At 33.0% G+C, this 20,764-nt stretch overlaps 1 protein-coding gene across 1 annotated transcript in view; it reads left to right on the top strand.

Annotated features, from left to right (window-relative positions):
* Window positions 1-20,764, top strand: part of Lrp1b (LDL receptor related protein 1B) — a 1,711,024-nt gene that overhangs the window by 1,442,440 nt on the left and 247,820 nt on the right. Inside the window, exons 50-56 of the mRNA XM_048345540.1 lie at window positions 2,003-2,125; window positions 3,901-4,020; window positions 9,515-9,643; window positions 12,550-12,672; window positions 15,570-15,710; window positions 16,605-16,792; window positions 18,137-18,320. Coding sequence (XP_048201497.1) covers window positions 2,003-2,125; window positions 3,901-4,020; window positions 9,515-9,643; window positions 12,550-12,672; window positions 15,570-15,710; window positions 16,605-16,792; window positions 18,137-18,320 — 1,008 coding nt within the window. The remainder of the gene's footprint in view (window positions 1-2,002; window positions 2,126-3,900; window positions 4,021-9,514; window positions 9,644-12,549; window positions 12,673-15,569; window positions 15,711-16,604; window positions 16,793-18,136; window positions 18,321-20,764) is intronic.

A 20,764-nucleotide genomic window follows, 5' to 3' on the forward strand; every position in this document is an offset into this window, starting at 1 on the left:
TGAACTTTATTTTGAAATAAGACATTCATTATCTTAATTTGGCTCCTATTATTATTTGAAATTATTTTAAAGGCAGCATATAGTTGACATTCATTAAATGGCTACTTTATATTATTTTTCATATCATTTGTTGATTCCTAAGATTAATCTTCCTTTTGAAAGTAATTTTTAGCACTAATTTAAAATTTATTTCATATCTATGAAGAAAAGGAACATTTGTGCAAGTTCATGAGACAGGTGGATAGACAGGCAGGAAGCCAGCAGCAGGTCAAACAAAATACTTCAGATAATAACTTGGCAAACTCCTAAGAAGTTCAACATACAAAGTTCAGCATAGTTATAATGGTTTCAGAATGAACTGACTCAAAATGTGAGTTCCTTCTTTAAAGAAATAAAGCTACTTTTGTAAGTATTTATATAATATTTTATGAGTAGCACACATAAATGATGAAAGAGTCTTGTCTTTCTGATAACTCAGTAAGTGCATACAATGTTTTTGAACAAGTTTTATTCCCCAAAAGCTCCCTGTTTTAGTCCCAAGCTCTCCTATTTCTTCCCTCATTCTTTTGGTAGGTTTCATTTTGTTGTTTTCATGAGTAAATATGTCCTGTATTTTTATTCTCTTTATTATGAATTGTTTCTTTCCTTTGCCTCCTTGTCATTCCCCTACTCTTCCTACTCCCTCTCCTCCTCCTTTTTCTCTTCCTCTTCCTAATCCTCACCAGCAGCAGCAGTATTTTAATTCTAAATTCCATGAATGAGAAAAAAAAAACACAATATGTAACTGCCCAGCCATTCATAGTAGCATATTTTGTAGTGTGATTGGCATATATACTCTAGGGTTTACTTTACTATTAATAATCCATCTTAACCAAGGTACACCTGAAATTACTAAATGATAAATACCATAAAATAAAAGTAGAAATATCATATTTTATATATCTTCTAGTATATTATAATAGTAATTCTTTTTTATAATTGTATCTTACAAAATTATTTTAAATAGTTCCTTTTGTTCTTATGATATTTTTCAAAGCACATTTATGTATACACACACAGACACACACACAAAGACACACACACACACACACACACATACACATTATTACTTATTGGGGCCACTAAAGATTGAATCTAAGACCTGCAACATACTGAGTACATATTCTGACACTCAACTACATCTCAACTCCATAACAATTTTAGGAGTTTCAAAAAAATTGTTTTTGTTTCTTATAATAGACAATTATTGCTTGATTCTTATCAATTCAATTCAGAATAGAGGACAAGAGATACAAAGAATCCACACCTTTAAAGCAAATATCCATCCATGATATCGTTTTTGTTTTTTTTAATAATTACTTATTTATTGTCAAAATGATGTACAGAGGGGTTACATTTTCATAAGTAAGGCAGTGGGTACATTTCTGGTACAATTTGTTACCTACTCCCTCATTTCCCCCTCCTGCTCCCCCTTTCCTTCTCCCCCCATGAGTTGTTCAGTTGATTAACACCGAATGTTTTTTGTAAGTTGCTTTTGTAGTCATTTGTCTTTTTATCCTTTGTCTCTCGATTTTGATATTCCCTTTTTCTTCCTTAGTTCTAATTCATTTTAAGTATGGACTTAAGAGTATATTCCACTCAAATAGGATTCTTTGAACTTAGATTCATTTACTTATAATCATTGGAAGTACTTTCCCGATTTTATTTCTATTGTTTAATCCCCATTCTATTTTCTTTAACCAGGCAAGTGTCGATTGCTTCTTTTTGTTCTACGCCAATGAAATGGATCTAATGCTCTTGCTGTCCTTTCTACTTTGGTCTTTGATGGTTTTTTAAAATTATTTTGGAGGTTGATACCATGAGGGGATCATTTCAAATATACTTTTTGGACTGTTCTTTATCAGTTACAGTTCAAGCCCTATAAATAGTTTATGTACATAATATTGAAAAAGTCTAATAATAATTTAAAGTATTTGACACTGCTTTCTATATTCTATCACAGTTCAAAGCAAACACAAATGTGAAGAAAATTATTTTGGTTGTCCTAGTGGAAGATGTATTTTGAATACCTGGATATGTGATGGTCAGAAAGATTGTGAGGATGGTCTTGATGAATTCCACTGTGGTGAGGAATGATAACTTGTTATAATTTTATATATCTTGTTATTTATATACCACTATTCTCTTACATACAGATCTCATACAAAATGTTAGTCTATGTTAACTTAGATTTCACTTTTGTTAGCTGATATGTGATAATTTAAAAGAAAATTGGAATTGGTGCTAATAATATGTAGTTATTACTGAAAATTTTTACTGAAAGTTGAATTTTCCATTAATTTATTCATGTGGATTATATAATACACTCTTATCTCAATTGCTTCAAACATTGATGTTCACTTCTTACTTTCTGAGGGTTCACATTTCATTTCCTATTGGCAAGGTAAGGAACAGACTTTAAATTTATTTTATAAAATTTATAGATTTTATGATTTGCAGGCCAAAGAAATTTCCTAAAGGAAAACAAAGCATATATCTACTATTTTCTTTTAACACAAATAACATACTCTGTGATGAATAGACAGAGTGGGAAAAATATTAAAACTGGAGCTTCTATGAAATGTCAAACTCTCCTAAAATACATGACATCATGAGATGAGAAAGTACATTTTATTTGATTAACAACCTCTATATCTTTACATTAGAGCTACATTCTGTAAAAACTTACAGGAAGCTTCAAAATATTTTATATGGATTCACAATTTCTAAAACTGGAAGTCATTCTATAATTATATCTTCTTAATTTTTTCCCTTTTCCCAGGTATCAGTTGTCTAAATTTCCTTTGACTATTTAAATCAATATTTTAAATAAAAATGCAAATATTTAAAAATTCTTTAAAAATAAAGACAAACTGATATTATATAACTTTTTTTTAGCAACTTAGTTTTAGAAGATATTTGCTATTGGTAAACTGGATCTGAAATGAACCTGTAACATTAACTATGGACAGAAGTGGCATGTGTTATTATAAATACTTAAATTAAAACAAAGAATTTATGATTCTAACTAATTTGGGTATTTTATCATTATATTACAATGTAGTATGTGTCAATGATTGAAACAAAGGCATCAATGTATTAGATATATGTTGGCTTGTCATCGAATTAAAACTTTTAAATTACCTTGCATATAAACAAACCTTTACTAGTCAGTTCATCATACCATTATTTTGTTTGGGCTGTACTTTCATTTCTTTCTCTTCAAATAACTATTTCTAAAAAGATTACTAAGTGTAACTACATCAGAATTATTTATTTTATGTACCCTAACCATATATTTTTAAGGAATGGCTATCAGGAAAATTATAAAGAAGGGGAGCCAGCACATGTGTACCTCAAAGGCAGACTCTGTGAGGACCATGTTAAAGGAAAACACTTGCGTACTGGCAATACTGAAGGAATATACAAGTGTTTGTCAAATTTTTATAGAGACTTGTCAACAGAACAGGGATTTGGCTCGCTTTTTTGTAGGATTTTTTTTTTTTAAGAAAGACTGTTCTTAATGTGGAAAGTGTTCTGAGGTGATCTCAACAAATGTATTTTACTTTCTAAACTAATGACAGCTGACAATTACTAATTTTTATAACTTGTTACTTGTACCTACTATGCAATGATAGGATTATCAGGATAGTCATACCTATTTTCACCTTTACTATTACTTAATTGTAGAAGACCTCGAAATTGTTCTATTCAACTTAAAAATAACAATATAGCATGGTTCAGTGAGTTTAGTCATTTCATTATATAATAGAACACCAGATTTTTTTTTTTTTTACCTAAAAGACAACAACAACAAAAACCTTGTTTTTTGTTTTTTTTTTATTTTTTTTCCTTTTCTAGATTCTTCTTGCTCTTGGAACCAGTTTGCTTGTTCTGCACAAAAATGCATTTCTAAACACTGGATTTGTGATGGAGAAGATGATTGTGGGAATGGGCTGGATGAAAGTGATAGTATTTGTGGTGAGTTGATTCTTTGGTTGTCTCAATTAGTTTTTAAGTAATATAGGTGCTAGATCACATAGAGTATTTCTTTTCTAGTGTGGTAAATTTTTTCACCCCATTTTATGTATATTTGTTTTGCTATATGGTAAATTATCTGAGAAGCCACATTTTGAAGGATCAGATCTTGGAGCCTTTATTAGCGTATTAGCAGTCTGCAGGCAGCCAGTTGTTAAACAAAGGCCGGCAGCCCACAAATACACTTAACACTGTCAGGAAACAGGCCACAGAGGAAGGATAGAACAAAACCAATACCAACAAACCAATTAAGTGCCAGTGGAGAGCTGATTTGGGATGCAGTGGTGACTGGAGACAAGCCAGAAGACAGGACACAGGACGTGAACATAGAGACATATGGCATGGTATAATGGTGCCTGGACTGGTCTGACCCTAAATAGGGTCAGGTCAGAGGGCTGGGTCACAGGAAGCTCCCAGTCCCAGGCACTTGACTGGCAGGTTCAGTAACCTATGGGCCAAGTGCCCATCCCTGTTTCTAGGGATTCAGGAACACCCATGGTTGGGGGGGGGGGGCAACAGCGGAGGGGACTTCCCTTCCTCTAGGAATTCACGCACACCCATCAAGACAAGATGGCAGATAGTACAACTCACCATCTGGCCAATGATGGCGGCGCTGGCCAGATCTGACCTCTTTATTACATTATGTATATGAAATTATTTTCGTTTCAACCCATTTTTGTTCTTAAATAGTGATCCTATAGGTAAGGCTTTTCTTTAGTATTTTCACAAGAAATGTCGCTGTCCATTTCATTGCTGTTTTTCAGTGACTTTCTTGGAGACACTGCAATACTTCAGGTTGCTATAAAAATGATGCAACAAGGTTTGAGTAACTCTTGAACTGTGTTGGCAGTTAATTTCCCAAAATTAGCATGTGAATTCACACTGCCACCAAACAACACCATATTTTGTTTGTGTGTTTCCATGTGTATATTATACAGTGACTGATTTCACTGAGTTATGTTTTAAAAGAATGTAAAGAATGGTGGCTACTATGCATGAGGCTAAAAGCATCTAAAGATTCAGTGTATATATGATTGTACAGGTTAATGTCAAGCACATGTATTTATCTACTTTATATTAACTATGACTTCAATGTAAATTGATTTTTATTTATCACAAATATTTTTCAAGCAGCCTAAATATGTAAATTATATTCCTCAAGGGGTATAGGAAGGAAACCAGCTAATTTTATAAACAAATTACAATTGGCTAAACACTACAATAAATTTATTTTTATGTGTCTGACTGTTTGACATGTTATGACTGTTATACATGTGTTTGTAGATAGAGCTATTATTATTCACTTGTTATAGCAGAACTTTTTAGTGCCTATTACTCTCAATTTAAAAAGAAGCTAAATCATTAAATCAAGTATGGATATAATTAAGAATTCCTAATAGCTATTCAAACATTTCTAGTTGTATCTTGCTCTGTAAACCACCACCACTGAGACAGCTAAATTATTTCAAAGTATTTTGAGCTCAACAAAATTTATATGTAAATATTATGAATTTATATATTTCATGAATGTAGGCAATTTTCTTATATTTAAAATACTAAGTTTCTATTTTCCTTTTTCATAGTAGAAATTATATAGTTATGAAAACATGAAGATAATATAGTAAGGTCACTCTCCAAAAGCTCTGGACACAAAGTAGATAATAATAATAATTTACTTGACTGGCTAGTCTCTAATTTTCTTACCCTTTACAATTAAATATTATTTAACACAAGAACTATCCAATAATAGGGTAAACATGTTTCTATTATCTAAAATTATCTTGCTTTCCATCTTTGTTTTCACAATACTCAAAATACCTCCATTAATAATTCTTGCATCCACTGATAATAGATTGCAAGCTGTATGATCATGGGAAACGTAATTTTACTACTTATTTTTCTGTGTCCTTGCATAATTGATACAAACAAGATTTATATACAGTTGTTAAGATAAAACCAATATGTGTTTTATTCATGAGTTTAATCTCATCATTTTTTCTCTCACCTCTCTCCTTTTGTTGAAATGCTATTATCATTTCTCTCTAAATGTGTATATATGTACATATACATACCTATATCTATATACCTCTATCTCTACATATCAAAGTACCAATAATTATTTAAAGAAATAAAAATTTTAATGAACAGGATGATTAACTATAACATTTTATTTACTTATAAGCTATATGTTGTACACTTGCAACCTGGTAAACAAAAATGATACTTTTAACTACAAATGAGTAAAACACTGAAATCTAGTATTTTAGAATAGGAAAGGATGCTTACAAATGATTTATCTCTGTGATTCCCAACTCTTATTGTACTATGTAGGTTCTCTGTCTCCACATCACACATTCTGATGAAGGAAGTGAATGCATTCCCTTTAAGCAACTTGGACCGATTCTGACTACCATTCTGACTACAAAACAAATGGCTTTATTTTTGGAAGCCATATCTAATCTAACTTCCTCTTTCTATAGATTAAAAAAAAACTTTAGATAGATTAACAAATTAATCTGAAGACACTCAGCTCATTAATGGTGACAGAACTTGATACTTCATTTCAGGTTCCATAATATTAAATACATTAGTGACTCTTATAAATTAACTATTGGTATCTGAGGAGACACAAGAAGGATGGAATGTGTCACATCAACTTGGTTTTCTTCTCATCTGGGAATGTTTTCCCTGGGGAAGTTGGTATGTCTCCAGAAAGGAGTGGCACCCATTTAATAAAACCATGAGTTTTTGTTTGTTTACTGTTTTTGTCCATTGTCTCCCTAGCTGATTTCAGAGTTTTGGTATATTATTTTCAAAGAACCAAAACATTTTTAAGGGAACCAGTAAATTGCTTGCAAAGAACCATCTGCTACTGTATAGCCTGAGAGCTCTTTGTAATTATGTAGTCAAACCCCTCATTCTAAAAGAGGGAAATCTGATATTATTTTTCTCTAATGTGAAAGTCATGCAAAATCAGCTTTCCCACTTACAAATTAGCTCAAGAGACAATACAGTGATGATATTGAGGAAAACACAAATTTTACATTGATCAAATAGAATCCAGACTTTTAAAACTTCAGGCTATATAATAGAAATATCACCAGGGACCAGTGGCTCACACTTGAAATCTTAGCTACGAGAGAAATTGAGATCTGAGGATCCATCTTCAAAGCAAGCCTGGGCAGGGATGTGTATGAGACACTTACTTCAATTAATCACCAGAAAAACCAGAAGTGGAGCTGCACCTCAACATGTAGAAAAACCAGAAGTGGAGCTGCACCTCAACATGTAGAACACTAGTCTTGAGCAAAATGTTCAGATAAAATGTTCAGTCCTTGAATTCAAACCCAGAACAGCATAAGGAGGAAAGAAGATAGAAGGAAGGGGAAGAAAGAATAAGAAGGATAGGGAAAAGGAGTAGGAGGAAGTAAATCAGGAAGAAAGTCAGGAAGCATCTTAAAACTTAAAGTATTAAATTGCAAGTATATTAATGTACATTGCTTTATTTGTTCATGGAGCAAGCTTGAAAATACAAGGAGTAATATACAAAGAACAACTTTTGCAAAACAAAAATTTTATTGTAAGAGCTACTATAGATATAGTAGCAGATTCATTTTATAATGAAAGCAGTATTTAGGAGTTATTTTCTGATTTCTTCAATGGTAAACCTCATACTACTAAAGCTCAGATACTGAATTAAATGAGTAAATCCACATTACCTAGTGACTTATCAGTATTCGCTCTCCATCTTATTCTTCAGGCCAAAGTATGTATAAAAGACAGTCATAATTAGGTGGGAAAGATCCCTTGGTTATTTTGCTTGGACTTTCTTCTGTGTCCTATTGTAAAAAGATTGTGGAGCAAAGCACTTTTGCTTATAACAACTTGGTAGGTGAGAAGTGAGAAACAATAAGCTTTTGTGTTTGAGGCTTGAACACAGGACCTTGAACATATTGGGCAAGTGTTGTGCTCTGAAAGAACATACCCATCCCATTTCAGGGTTTCTTATATATTTTCACAAGTCTAATGGTATGTTTCTGACATATATGCTGGAGAAGTTTTGGTCATAATACCATTAATTTTTTTAGAAAAGTTGGATTGAACATGATGCTACTAATTCACGTAAACATAAAAATTTTAAAAATGAAATATTTACTATAGATAAGCTGGAAAGGGACTAGGAACATCATGAGGGGAGTGATTTGACACTGACTAATCTACATGCACATTAGGAAGAGAAGGTAATCCTTTGAATTTCCCATCCAAACCAACAAGCATTTTTGTAATCCTATACATTTGCAAACCTTCATCATATGAGGATAAAGGACCTTACATCCATAGTCCAGAGAATGAACAGATTCTGTCTATTACAAATATATTATTGCATGTATAAAATCAAAGGCAGCATGTTTTATTCCTTCCAACAACACAATATGGGCTGGAACCAAAAAAAATGACATTAGCAGTTAAGAGAAAGTTCTCAGGAATGAATGATGATTTGGTATTGCATTCATTTTTTATATGAAATGAGACTAATAGTTCCACTCTATGGAGCTTCTTGAATTAGCTGAGTAACTCAAATATTTAGTAATACCATTATTACTACAGCTGCATGGTAATTCAATTGTGGGAAACAGAGAAACCACATCTTGAAAGGTGGAATTGGGCATCCTTGTTGGAGAGCTGGTGACTAAAGCTGACCTCCTGTCTCAAAGCACTGAAGCCTAGGATTAATGAAGCCCAGAATATAACTTGCACAAAGGTTTTGCATGTTTGGAGGGAGCAGGATACCCAAACCCAACAGAAGCAAACCATGTAGGAACCACGTAGCTTTGCTTTCACTAGAGTGTTTGAGGGCCAACTAAACTTGCCATACAGGACAACAGTCAGGATTATGCAAAACAAACCATTTAGGGGAGATCAAGGGTGAGCATTCTCTGTACAAAGCTCTCCTAGGGCTAAACATCATGACATCTGCAATTCAAAGAATAGTTTATGGCACCGCTAGGTCTTTAGGAGCAGGGTGCCCCCAGCAAGGCACCAGGATGGCTGTGAGAACAAGGTGACATTACTTAGACCCAGTCTCCTTACTTGATAGTACCCTATTATACTCAGTCCTTCAAAATAGGGTGACAGTTGAATCATAATTCTGTGGTTTTTCCATTTTCTACATTTTACAGGGGAAAGAAATGGTTACCTATTATTCAGCTTTAAACAATATAGCACTTGCAACCAGAAAAGTAAGTTTTGTTTTTTTTTAAACATGAAACGGTATAGACACCCACAAGGGAAGGATGAGTTTGATGATTCTAAGCAAGTACAATCTATTTTTCATGGGAAAATTCTGTTTCCCATCCTTGGGAAAAGAAATATAACTGGGGGACTTTGTCTAACATATCTATAGTGATCTTAACGACATTTTTCTTTGGGGTTTAAGGTGACATCACCTGTGCTGCTGACATGTTCAGCTGCCAGGGCTCCCATGCCTGCGTGCCTCGACACTGGCTTTGTGATGGTGAGAGGGACTGCCCCAATGGAAGCGATGAACTTTCCACAGCAGGATGTGGTATGCAGTTGTCTGGGGCAGGGTGTTGAAAACAAAACAAAACAAACAAAAAACACCTGCAGCATCCTTCAGTCTTTGTTTTCCTGGTGATCATGGTATCACAGGTTCCTTTACATTCCCCAGTCTTGAAGTCTTGTGTAATAGTATCTTTGGCAAGTAAGATGTTCTATCTGTGTAGTTCAGCATCCTGCTTGCAGAGTATTTCATATGAGCACAGAGCTATTACCCACTTAATAAAGATTTTGATAGCTGAAGAAATCCAATGCCCCATCTAGGATAGCATAACTACATTACGTATGTGAATGTGGCAAGTTTTGATGTTTTCTTTTAAATGGCTTCCATCCTCCAAGAAAGCCTTTAGCTTGCCTAGTACAGATACTCTGTAAATGACTGATCTGATCTTAGATATTCACTGATCAGAAGGTCAGTAAACACCTATTAGTCCTACAGATAGGGTATTAACCCTTGGGTCATGTGAGAATAGTAGAGATATAGTTGAATGAACCTAAGGGATTCAAGGAACACCTGTGGAGGTCAGACAATTTACCAGGTTTTTGACTCTTGGTCACTTCAGGAAATATTTAGAGAAGACTCAAATGGATAAAAAAAATGAGGTAAATTCCTCTGAGTGATCAGAAAGAGGAAGGGACTCAATATTTGAATGCACATCCCAAGGTCACACAGATATCTGTTTTTCTGAACAATTTAACAGGAATAGTGCAGTCATTTCAGCTTGTTAAAGTAAATTCTGCCAATGATTTTTTTTCCCAGTGGCCTGTCTTCATATCTTTAAATACTGTATCTGAAGCTGTAACATAAGTGTGCATGAATGCAGGTGTTTGTGTATGAGAGGTGTAGACAAAGCACAAAAGATACAGAAATCTTGGAGACAGGCCTGTTTGCAGAGAATTCACACTATACTGATAGAATAATTCACTTTGATCTTGAAACTGTTATGTGTGTGTCTATAAAGGTCAATGGGGCCACTGAGGGCTAAATAATAAAATATTATGCATCAGTTCAGGGATCCAGATGGTCCCAGTATGTTGTTGCTATTGTAGCAAGTTAACACTCTGGGAGGCATATTAACACTTTTGTACCTCATGGGTATTATTAAGTAAATTATGCAAAAATTTAGAAAATTATACTCAAGTGACCTGAAAGTGTTAATGCCAAATAAGTTACTGTTACTCAGTGTCTAAAAGAAGTAATTCATGTATGAGCATTGGCATAAATCAACAGAGTTATATAAAGCTGTCACACAGTTAAAAGTTAGAGGGGTTATTAGTGACTCTGAATTTTGCTTTGATTATAATAGGCAAAATTTTAATGATGTTCCTTTGTGACTTCTATGTAGTTGTTAAAATATTTTTTCAAAGTATATTAACTTGGGTTGCAGTGAAAGAATCTTTTTTGCTATACCTACTCATGGTTCTATGTTCATTTTGGCTGACAGGAAAGCAGATGTTTCTTGGTTCATACAGCTGAGGGTAGCATAAAATCTGTGGAGTAAAAGGCAGGAGAACAAATAATTACAATAGCTTAAATGGTAGCTTAATTCTGTGTATTTATATATGTACATGTATGTGTATATATGGACATACATATTTGTTTATATGTATATATATGTATATAGATATATGTACAGATAGATGATGGATTGATAGATGGATAGATAGAAAGATGTGACTTGAAATTCTCATTGAAGATTTTTTAAAAAATGATAATATCCCAAGTCTTGAAGAACACACTGAAGGAAAAGAGACAGGTTCTACAGGGAGAATGGTGATTATTCAGATAAAAAGAAAGAAGGGCAGGCACTTAAACTGCTTCAAGTGGCTGTTATCTGTCAATTATTGTGATTGGTGTTTTTTATTTACATTATTCAATTCCCATAGTACCCCAGTAAAGTGTTTTGAGCAATCTGCCAAAAATAATTACTATATGTATATATACACAAACACACACATATGTATATATATATATATATATATATATATGAATTTAAAGAGTGTGTAGGAATTTATTGAGTATCTAAGATCTAAGGTCTGTGAAACAGACCTCCTCTAGTCATAACAAATTTATCAGACAGATTTTATTATCCTCATTAAAAAGAAGGGAAAAAAAGAACAACAGATATGACAAGGTAACTGGCTTCCTAACAAAAGTGAATATGTGGCACAAATACTTTCTGAAAATTCATATTTTATAAGTAGTATCTTCCAATGATACATAGCATATTCTTCCCATGTGCATTATACCAAACCTTGAACCTTGCTATCATATTTACCCTTTAAATTTAAGCAGGGATTATTGAAAACATTTATAGGATGTTTTAAGCACATAGCACTGAGATTTGTTTCCTTCATCCAAGTTTTATTTCCCATTTGGATCATTTTTGATACTGGTTAAGGCCTTTCTCTCATGATACAGGATTTGTAAAGGGTCAATATTACATCTCAGACATCCACAGTTTTATTGCTCTGTGATGCTTATAATGGACACCTTATATCTCAGGTCTTACATTTATTAATTCAGCATTCCATTCTTGAAGGTTGCAAAAAGTTTTATCTTCCTTTGAAAAATAGTAACAATGTCCCTTTATGTGGTTCCTTGCAGTTCTACATAAACAGAGCTTTTTCAAACATACACTCTTTCAATCATCCTTCAGAGAGCTTAAAATGACTCTATAGGTGTAAATTCCAGGGTTACTCAGGAATTATCCACAAAGTATTAATATTAAGACTGAACTGTCTAAGTATAACGTATCGTAATATTCATTACTGTATTATATATTGTTGGATTTTATGCATTTTTTATAAACGTCTCTAAATGTTCAACCTTTCTGTTGTGGGGAAGATAACTTACATGCTCTTCTAACATTAGATTTTGTGGTGATTTTTTAGCTCCAAATAATACATGTGATGACAATGCCTTCATGTGCCATAATAAAGTATGCATTCCCAAACAGTTTGTTTGTGACCATGATAATGACTGTGGAGATGGTTCTGATGAGTCCCTGTCGTGTGGTAAGTATGTCTCAACACTAACGGAACAAATTCACTGGCTGAACATAACAATGTATAAGTGCATAACAAGAATAATCATATGCTTGTTTTAATGGCACTAAGTGCCAGTAAATTCAGTAATGTAAAATAAAACTACATATAATTTCTATAAAGTCTAGACTGATTGTATACTTATTTATAAACTTATTTATAAATATGTTAATTGCAACCTATTTGTAACAGTCAGCAACTGCAATGGAAAATACCTAAAAAATGCCTTTGGTTTGAAATATTTTAAGCACTGGGAAATATAAAGAAGTTATGTGGCTGGTTTCAGTATTACAGAGAAATGATTTAATTGGGGGTAATAATGAGAAAAATATAGTTCCTTAACATTTTCCATTCCCTTTATATACACACCAATTTGTTTAAATTCAAGGTTGTTACGATAAAGTTCATATTTCTATAACATATATTATGAATAGGTATATCTCCCTCTACTTGGATACTAGAGAGCATGGATTGGTGATTAATAGCATTCTGGAGCCTGAGATTCTAGCTTTGTGCGCCTATTACCTGCTAGCTCTGATATTGAGAAAATGCTTCAACTTTCCATGCCTCAGTTTACTCATTGGTAAAATAGGCAAACTAAATTATGTCACTTGATATCATTTAATTTTAGGAGCTATTAGAGGATTGAATGAGTTAATATTTGAAAGAATTTTAAGTACTTCAAAGCACAAAATAAATTCTAGATGTGTTATAAAGACCTGTAAATTAGTATGGCCACATAGTAATTAGCCTTTTGTGAGGTTAAGTTGAAGTTAAAAAGTTAAATTTGTGGTATATTAGAAAAAGCATCAAACACATATTTTGATAATTTCTATTTAATTGTTTGCTTTTTAAGCCATCAGCAATTTTGAAATAAGTGTGTATAATAGTCTAATTTATGTTCTAGAACCATCTTTTCAGCACAGTAGAAAAAATCTTGCTATAAGGGAGGAGAGCCAGGAGGGGAAAGTAAACTTGTGAAGAGGCTACTGAAATAATTATGGAAGTTAGCAATGCATTGTGAGCCAAATGAATGATAATGGGATGAGATGTCCAGATTGTCAGAGGTCACTTACACTTGTGCTGTACTTCTCTGTTTATTTCTATATAAAATATACAAAGAATGAAACATTTTCCATCATAAATGACTTGGTGGATGGGTTTGGTATTAATAATTCTTGGAACATAGAAGAATGATGACAAGTTTTCTGATTCAGTAGGAGAAAGTTATAAAATTATTATTTGAATTTTTTTGCCTATTAGATGTTATGTATGATGATCACAAAAAAGAATGTAGTTTCAGTGTTTAAAAATATAATGAGGTTAGGTAAAGTTTCTTCAGTCTACATCATCATTCAAGGATGATAAAAAAAAAAACAAAGTAGCCAGAGAACATAGAAAAAAGCAAGACCATTGTAGATTTGTGGTTGAAATTAGAGCTTCTCCTGCATCATTTAGGTTGGAGCAAGGAGAGACTTTATCCAGAAATAGGAAAGAAGGAAGCAGTAAAAGTTGGGTGGAAGCCTAGGAGAGGTAGCCATAAATGTCAAACCCAGAAACTGTTTCTAAGATATTATGATTAAACATAGTTGCATGATTACCCTCATTTGTTTTAACTCGAGTGTACTTAAAAATCTACAAGTAAAATACACAAAAATACACTTGAACATGATAAATAATGCAAGGCTTTAGTCATTCCCACAGGGAGACCAAAGGAAAATATTCTTAGGAGAGGGTCACACAGGCTCAATGGTGATGTGCTTATGATGATATAAAATGATATTAATCAAAATGAGCTGCAAGAAATGAAAAAATTGTTATTTTAATTTTTTATTTCTTTTTGTTTTGTCACTGTTTTTGTTTTCTGTACCTTTGGTATTGTATGTAAGTTTTTTTTTTCCTATTTGCGGGAGAGTAAGGAGGAGCACAGAAATGGCACAACAAAAGATTAACAAATACAGTATTGAATTTCACTGGACATTATATGGAAAATGAACTACACAACTTGTAAGGGGATCAGGAGGGAAAAACTGGGAGAAAGTGAGGGAAGAGGTGACATTTCAAAAAGAAAAACACTCATTATCTTATATGTAACAGTAATGCATCTGTCCATCACTTTTACCATAACAATATGAAATTGAGTTATATAAAAAAGTAAATAGAGCCCTTCTTTCCCTTCTGTCAGTCATGCATCATCCCTGCCACAGACCAGCAGTTTGGTTATAAACTTTTCTCTCCTGCCTGAATATCACATGGCGATCTCCTTTACTAGATACCTATTTTAAAAACCTAACGCTTGTGATTTGTTGTAGGGAGTACAGCTGACACCATCTTGAATAGGGAAACATGGTAGGAAACATTGGGGACAGTAGATTAGGTCAACCTGACCCCAAAATTCTGCTTCTGTAAATAGCTTGCTTAGCTTGTTTGTTGCTTGCTCTACCCCATGTGTCAACCTCCTACATCTGTGCTGAACGTTTACCTTTATAAACCCCATTTTGAGGACTGCTCAGGGTCACAGTGGCAGCTCCCAAGTCTGCACCGTGGCCCTGGCCGGTCATCCCGCTTTTCACTGTGGCAGTTTCAGCTCCCGAGTCTGTGCTGCATCCCTGGCGGGTCAGTTCGCTTTTTGCTTCCCCAATAAATCCATCGATTTTGGTATTCCCTTTCAGTTTCCTAGTTGTTTCCCTTCAATTATCAATATTTCTTGCAACTATGACCATTGCAATACAAAGATATGAGAAAGATTTCCATTAGGAAGCCTGGGTAATTTCATGGTTAATCAGGTGAGGTGTGCACAGATGGGATGGGTTATTAATTCATATTGACTAGTGAATTAGTCTTAGAGATTGCTCCTTTTTCTCTAGGATACCGCCAGTGTAGTACAGAAGAGTTCCGTTGTGCTGATGGGCGATGTCTTCTAAATACTGAGTGGCAGTGTGATGGAGACTTTGACTGCCCTGACCATTCTGACGAAGCACCTTTAAACTCCAAGTGTAAAAATGCAGGTACAGAATATGAGAGTATCAATATAAACCTTCCTCCATATATACATATATATGTATATATGTATATATATATATATATATATATATCCTTATACTTCCAAAAAGTGAGTACAAAATATTGTAATTCTTTACTGAGAAATAGGACCTGTGCTCCATAGCTAGGCATGATGAAACTTTACATATCGGTTGATCGGAAATCCAGATACACAGACACTTGCATTTATGTGTACTATATTCACTCTCATCATACTTTTCACATCAGTATTCCAAAGAGTGAGTAGATAGCCCTAGTTTTAGAACAAACTAAGTCACCTTTTCCTTTGTAGTTTACAGGTTACTAGGCATTTTGCATTCATGATTATGGAATGTTCAAGTCATCTGGTTATGAGTAGCTGTACAATCTAAACTCCTTTTCCACAGCTATATTTCAAACAACTATTATTCATCCTCAATGTCCTTTTTATACCCTGACTTAAAAATGTCAGTGTTATATTTTCTGGAAGAAAAAATTTAAGATTATCTACCTATACCAGATTCTTAATTTTAAAAGACATGCAATTCCTCTGAGACCTATAGATTGAATGAAATATCAAACTATCCATTGTGATTTGCCCTCATTTTTCATGGTATAGGTGAGGCACTGATAATCCATTAACTTTAGTATAGACTCTCATTTTGGTTGTTAATTTTCACAGTAAAGCTAGATGGGCAGAGTTTGGAACATCTGCATACAATATGCCTTTGATTTTCTACAGTTTATGCATAAAATATTATACTAACTCCACAGTATGTTTATATAAACATATATTTATTATAATTTTTGGCAGATTAGTAATCATAGTTGTGAATGTTGGCATACCCTTTATGTTCCATTTGTTTTATTTTTTTTTCCAGAACAGACATGCAACAGTTCATTTTTTATGTGCAAAAATGGCAGGTGCATTCCCAAGGGAGGCTTGTGTGACAGTAAGGATGACTGTGGTGATGGCTCAGATGAAAGGAACTGCCACATAAATGAGTGCTTGAGTAAGAAAGTCAGTGGATGTTCTCAGGATTGCCAAGATTTGCCAGTTAATTACAAGGTATGTACTCATGAAGACCCTGAACATTATACAGTATAAATTGAGAAAATGGAAACATAATCCCTACAAGCCTTTAAACTTGAAAAGTGTGTGTATTAGGAAGCCACAAGCTCTGAAATAAGAGATGTGAGAAAATAGTTAAAACTCAAAATATATTTAAATATATTCAGAGAATAAGAGAAACATATAAAACTGCCGTGTGTGTGTATAATTTTTAAGGTTCATATTTCTTCTTTCCTTTTCCCTCCTACACATCCTTGAAGTGAAATGGGCTAATCATCCCCTTAGTGAGTAGAGAATTTTTATATAAACACAAAGAAAAACTGGAAAGCATGTATTACTAGAACTGAGTTCAGGCACACTAAAAATAAATCATGCTTAATAACTTAATTGCTTTTTGTTAGTATAATTTCCTGAAGAAGCTGATTCACTGGAACCTTTGATTGACAGAAATAGATCCTGAAAACATGTGTGTGTCAGAATAATAGATGTAGACTAACACAATATTAAAACATGAACTTGTGTTATTTTAAAATTGAGTAAGTAAGTACTAGGAAACCTTATCAAGAGTAATTATTCATTGATGGAGGCAGTAGCTCAGGAATACAAAAATATTTGATGAAATCTTTGTATACATATTTCACCAGCTTGAGAGTAAATGTCAAAAACTGTCAGAGGATTATTGAAAACATGAGAGAGGTGCTGGAGGAAAGACTTGATGATACAAATTTATGTAATTATTGACAAAAAAAAAGTCTTGTAAATTTCACTCATTCTTCCAACAAGAGCATGTCTTCACACAAAAGCAGATTCAATCAATAACTTTTGAGACATAGTTTGTTTTAAAAATTAGTAATCTCTTTCTTTTCTGCTGGCTTTCTATAGGCAATTTTACCATCATGCTTCCAGATTTCTAAAGATAAAACATCTGTATTACATGTTTCCTTAAGTGTAAAATGAAAATATATGTGAGAATTTCAGAAACTTCTGAAATTTCACATAAGGATTAATTATTATTATTAAAGTTTTCAAAAACCACAATATCATGTAGAAGTAAAGAAAAAGAAGATGAAGGGTTTGTTCTTTGTTTTTTTTGTGTCACTTCAGTGACATTAATTAACTTCAACCTGGCCAACCTCAGACGATCAAATGAAACATTTAATAAGGCACTTTTCCCAAACTTTACCTTTTCATAATGTTGTTCTTATGAAAGTCAGCTTCTAAATGACAGAAAGACTTACCACCATCTATTCTTAAGTGCTTTGCTAGCTTAAGTCACACTAAAGGGATGCCAAGGACAGTGACAATAATGTGAATTGATTATGCTCATCTTTCTTTTCTCAGTGCAAATGTTGGCCTGGATTCCAACTGAAGGATGATGGTAAAACATGTGTTGACATTGATGAATGTTCGTCAGGCTTCCCATGTAGCCAGCAATGCATCAATACGTATGGGACCTATAAGTGCCTCTGTATAGATGGGTATGAAATACACCCTGAAAACCCAAATAGCTGCAAATCACTCTCAGGTATTGAGATAAGCCTGCCTACTCTCCATCCTCAAATATACATAAGGATTTGCACTGAATAGCCATTGTTATTGAATTTATTCTCCTTTACTTTCTGAGGAACTAAAATTCTTCCCTACTTTCTTTAATATGGGAATCTGTCATTATGATTTTGGACACACATATACTGCCCTTATTTTAATAAACTTGTATTACAGTCTTATGAATTATTGCTTTTTACATGTTAAGCATTATTATAAGTAGCAATAGATGTTTCTAGCAATATTTTTTGCTGAAACATATGTTCTTAGGAGCAAGTTTGGGGAGGACTATCAAAAGCCTATTGCAATATTTTTCTTTTACACTTACATCAATCACACACACACTTCCACGCATCCTGAAAAAACAGATTAATTATAAAAGGCAACAACATTAATAATAAATCAGCTACATAATACTATCTGAATTTTCCCAAGGATTCACAAGATATTCTTAAAGTTATGCTTATTCAAAGTATGATGTTTAATTCTATAAATTATAAATTTAATTTTGAAAATTGAGGTTTATACCAGGTCATTGCTTCATCTTTGTATCTACTTGCTTATGGAGATCTCATTGCTTGTGCATCAAACATTCAGAAACTTGAGGCAATAAGAAAGATGAAATTTACAAAACAGTAAATGTTGCCATTTGAAAATGTCCATGAAGAATCAGGTAGAGATAATTAATAATACTGATTGCAACTTAGGCTCTTTGCAGTATGTTTCCATGAAATATTTGTTTTCCATTAGTAACAAGAATTAGGAGCTGATAATAACTTTAAATTAAAAAATGTGTCAGTGAAGGATAAATCTTTTGCAAAAGAAGCCATAATTTTTAAAGCAAGTATACTAAAGTTGAGAAGAACAGAATTCCTTACTTCTGGGACAGAACATGACTAATTATATATCTGTAATTAATAGATATAATATTGTTGGGAATGAAAAAGACACCTGAACCCAAAAGAAAATGTGTTGAGAGGGATTATGTGTTTCAATTTTTTCTTCAGCAGAAGGTTGGAAAAGTTAGGGGTGTTATCATGGATGATGTAAATGAGTAGCCAAGTAAGTGAAATGGTGAATGCGGAAAAATAATATACTATCATGTTAGTGTATATTGACTATGAAACCAAAAGATTAAAAGAGAAATATAATCATTTGTAAACAACTGAGATGATAATTACAAGAACAATTGTCTTAAGTAGATCGCACGATTATATAAGTTTTTTAATTCCTACTGGCAAAATTTAATGTGAAAAATAAATTGCTTATTTGTCATATAAAGAACATATGAGTATATTTTGTAAATAGATACTTAGCACAAACATTTCCTGAATTACAGGATTCTAATGAATTAGAATTTATCCAAATTGACTTTATTCAATTTATATTTAAAAATCTCTATTCAATATATGTTTAAATAAGTATACTGTGCAAACTTTCTTAAATTCTTTTTTGAATATTTTTATAATATTTAAGTAGTTATACAAAGGAGTTGCCTTTCAACAAAGCAGTTAATAAATATGCACAGCATCTTTGTTACAAGCACTTCTTCTAACATTCTCACACACCTCTTTCAACCAACTAACTCATTCTCTCACTTTTCTTAATTTTTAGGATTGGTGTTGATTTTTTTTGCTATTTAACAATAAAGTTTATGTAAAAAATGCATCGTGATCTATCTTATCTCATCATCATTTTTATCCCTTTTCGAGCAATTCTGTTCTTATTTTCCTTTATTTTGTGTTATATAAAATGAACTGTTGAACTTTCCCCCCTTTGTTGGGCTTTGACTTTGTCATTCTAAAGAATTATAATATTTGAGCTCTCCATAGAGACTATTATACTTCATTTATTTCATTATTTTCATTAAGAATTTATTTCCAAATATGTGCTTCTGAAAGCAGCAAATTAAAGATTTAAGAATGTTATGATGTAAAGATCTTCATATCATACCAACAAAAACAAAATCAGAAACAGTGACAACAAGGAAAAACCATAGGGGGAAATAATACATTAAAAATAACAACAACACAGAAAAACCTCTTGTTTCCATATCCTGGAGTTCATTTCACTTCGCATCATCTTATATGATCACATGTATATAGCTATTAAGCTATTGTGATCCCCTGAGTACAAATATATGTGTACATATATATATATATACTTATATATGTGAGCATATATGTATATATATATATATGTCCATCTGAATTAGGGAAAGGTAGGAACAACAAACTGGTGAGACAAAGGGTGAATCATTGCAACAGTGATACTCACAAGGCACTACATTGGAAATTAACTGTGCAACTTGGGAGGGGGTGGTTTGGGGAGAGAGAAGGTAGGAGAAAAATGAGGGTGGGATAACAGATTTGACAAGAAATGTACTCACTACCTTGTTTATGTAACTGGAACCCCTCTGTACAA

Source organism: Perognathus longimembris, chromosome 4 (genome assembly GCF_023159225.1).
Source record: "Perognathus longimembris pacificus isolate PPM17 chromosome 4, ASM2315922v1, whole genome shotgun sequence".
Classification (NCBI taxonomy): Eukaryota; Metazoa; Chordata; class Mammalia; order Rodentia; family Heteromyidae; genus Perognathus; species Perognathus longimembris.